General features: G+C 48.3%; 1 protein-coding gene across 1 annotated transcript; it reads left to right on the top strand.

Moving 5' to 3' along the window:
- Positions 1-353: 353 nt before the first annotated feature.
- Positions 354-2,940, top strand: LOC117940650 (kinesin-like protein KIF20A; the record flags this gene model as incomplete). The annotated part of the gene is made up of 5 exons (XM_034865859.1): positions 354-494; positions 1,438-1,541; positions 2,138-2,221; positions 2,494-2,613; positions 2,758-2,940. Coding segments are annotated over exons 2-5 (489 nt in total), but the record flags the coding sequence as incomplete, so codon positions are not given.
- Between the last annotated feature and the right edge of the window lie 128 nt (positions 2,941-3,068).

The raw sequence follows: 3,068 nt of genomic DNA on the forward strand, positions 1-3,068 counted from the left end.
TACTACTACTACTACTACTACTACTACTACTACTACTACTACAAATACTACTACTACTACTACTACTACTACTACTACAAATACTACTACTACAAATACTACTACTACTACTACTACTACTACTAATAATAATAATAATAATACACAGAGGGGTAGAAGTGGCGCATGTCTCGTTTTGTCATTTTGAGTTTTAAACAATTAACTTGCATGTATTTTTCATGTACATATTTAATAAAGTTTTTATATTATGAACTGTATATTACACTATTTTTGTCTTGTTTAAGCCACACTTTTTGTAATTCCACCTAAAAACCACATTGTCTCGCGATATTCTCTCCGGGATCTGCGTGACGTCGCCCTGTGTCAGCCACCCGATTGGTTCTCCGGTCCTAGTTTAAAAAACTAGACCGCGCAGAGGAGAGCAGGCGCCGGAGCTACGTTAGCGAACAAGCCGTCGATGTTTCTCCTTTAAATACTCCGTAAACACATCGAGAGTAAGTAACAGTGTGTTTTTATGCCGGTTTAGACCGCACAGCTGGGATTTAATGCCACTCTCTGCTCTCAACGGACGGTTCAACAGCACAACCGCGAGGATGTATGTGAAGGCTAACTTAGCTAGCTTAGCTAACGGTAGCTAGTTGTAGCTAGTTGTGGCTAATGCTAACAACAAAGTCGTTCCCTGAGGTTATTTCTGACTCTACATGTAGAGGTATGTGTCTGTCTGACCGATTACACACGAAACGGACCGACTGTCCACCGATAATGACATTTAGACTCCTTTATTATTAGTAAGTCTAGTATTAGTTAATATTATGAGTAACTTTATCATAAGTCAGTTTAAATATGTAGTCATTTAACCCTCATGTTGCCCTCATGTTGCCCTCATGTTGCCCTCATGTTGCCCTCATGTTGCCCCCATGTTGCCCCCATGTTGTCCCCATGTTGCCCCCATGTTGCCCCCATGTTGCCCCCATGTTGCCCTCATGTTGCCCTCATGTTGCCCCCATGTTGCCCCCATGTTGCCCTCATGTTGCCCTCATGTTGCCCTCATGTTGCCCTCATGTTGCCCTCATGTTGTCCCCATGTTGCCCCCATGTTGTCCCCATGTTGCCCCCATGTTTCCCCCGTGTTGTCCTCATGTTATCTTCATGTTTCCCCCTTGTTGTCCTCATGTTGTCCTCATGTTGTCCTCATGTTGTCCTCATGTTGCCCTCATGTTGTCCTCATGTTGCCCTCATGTTGTCCTCATGTTGTCCTCATGTTATCTTCATGTTGCCCTCATGTTGCCCGCTTGGGAATCAGTGCTGCTGTAATCCCAGCACACACACAGGTTATGATGAAGATGGTACCCTGGGACCCGGGACACCCTCGTGCGTGGAGGTGAGACCGTCGGTGTCTCGGGAAGACAGGGACTGATAACATTGTTTGTTTCTTCAGAAATGATGGAGTCGTGTTATGGGAAGCCGGAGCGAGTCGGTCCGGTGGTGGTGGACGACATCAAGAGAGACCTGCTGGGGGAGTTCACTGCTCTGCCTGCACAGGTCTGTCTCTCTATGTCTGTCTCTGCCTGCCTGTCTGTCTCTCTATGTCTGTCTCTGCCTGTCTGTCTCTCTATGTCTGTCTCTGCCTGCACAGGTCTGTCCCTCTATGTCTGTCTCTGCCTGCCTGTCTGTCTCTCTATGTCTCTCTCTGCCTGCACAGGTCTGTCTCTCTATGTCTGTCTCTGCCTGCACAGGTCTGTCTCTCTATATCTGTCTCTACCTGCACAGGTCTGTCTCTCTATGTCTGTCTCTGCCTGCACAGGTCTGTCTCTCTATGTCTCTCTCTGCCTGCCGGTCTCTCTCTCTCTGCATGTCTCTCTCTGCCTACCTGTCTGTCTCTCTATGTCTCTCTCTGCCTACCTGTCTCTCTCTCTCTCTGCATGTCTCTCTCAACATGTCTTACTCTGTCTGTGTGTCTGTCTCTCTATGTCTCTTTCTGTCTGTCTCTGCCTGTCACCAGTGCTGGGACATATATTAGACTGTTTTACAGCATTAGCACGTCTGTGTTTGCTTTCTGCTGCGTGAGCCGTCTCGGTAACGTAGAGTTTGGTGCTGGAGGTTTTCATGGTGACAGATGTTGTCCTTTCTCTCACCAGGACAACGTCCAGGCGGAGAACCTGCAGGTGTTTCTGAGGGTTCGGCCGTTCACCGCAGCCGAGAATGACAGTGGAGAACCACAGGTAACACACACACTCACACACACACACACACACACACACACAGGTAACACACACACACACAGGTAACACACACACACATACACACAGGTAACACACACACACACAGGAAACACACACACACACAGGACACACACAGACACACAGGAAACACACACACACACAGGAAGCACATAATAAAGCATTCTTGACGTTTTTAAGACGTGTTTTGTGTGTTTTTAGAGGAACCTTAACGTAGAACCCTGAGCCCTTTAACGGCGTGTCTTTATTCTCAGGACTGCGTGACCATCGAGGGACCGGACACCGTGGTTCTGAAGGCTCCCAGGAGCTGTCAATCAAACCGGCAGAGCGACAAGTCCCTCCCACAAACGGCACAGAGGTTCACCTTCACACAGGTAACTCTAACCTGTCTGTCTCTCTCTCTGTCTCTGTTTCTCTGTCTCTGTCTGTCTGTTTTCTTCCCGTTCACACAGACCCAGCGTCCCCATATGTAGAGACTGATGTTGCTCTCCGTCCCCTGTCCCCTGTTTCCTGTGCAGGTGTTTGAGCCAGAGGCCAGTCAGAGGAAGGTGTTCGATGGGTCGGTGCGGGATTTGGTCCGGGACGTCCTTGGGGGGGGGAACTGTCTGGTGTTCACGTACGGAGTCACCAACGCTGGAAAGACCTTCACCTTCCTCGGTCAGAAACTGTCTGTCTGTCTCTTTCTCTGGCTCTCTCTCTCTGTCTGTCTGACAAACAGAGTTCTCTAACATGAGTTATTTACAAGTTGTCACTGCAACACCATCACTAACAGGGACGTTGTAGAGCGTCCTCTGGTGGACAGACTATGTAACACCATCACTAACAGGGA

The sequence above is a fragment of the Etheostoma cragini genome, unplaced genomic scaffold (genome assembly GCF_013103735.1).
Source record: "Etheostoma cragini isolate CJK2018 unplaced genomic scaffold, CSU_Ecrag_1.0 ScbMSFa_2973, whole genome shotgun sequence".
NCBI lineage: Eukaryota > Metazoa > Chordata > Actinopteri > Perciformes > Percidae > Etheostoma > Etheostoma cragini.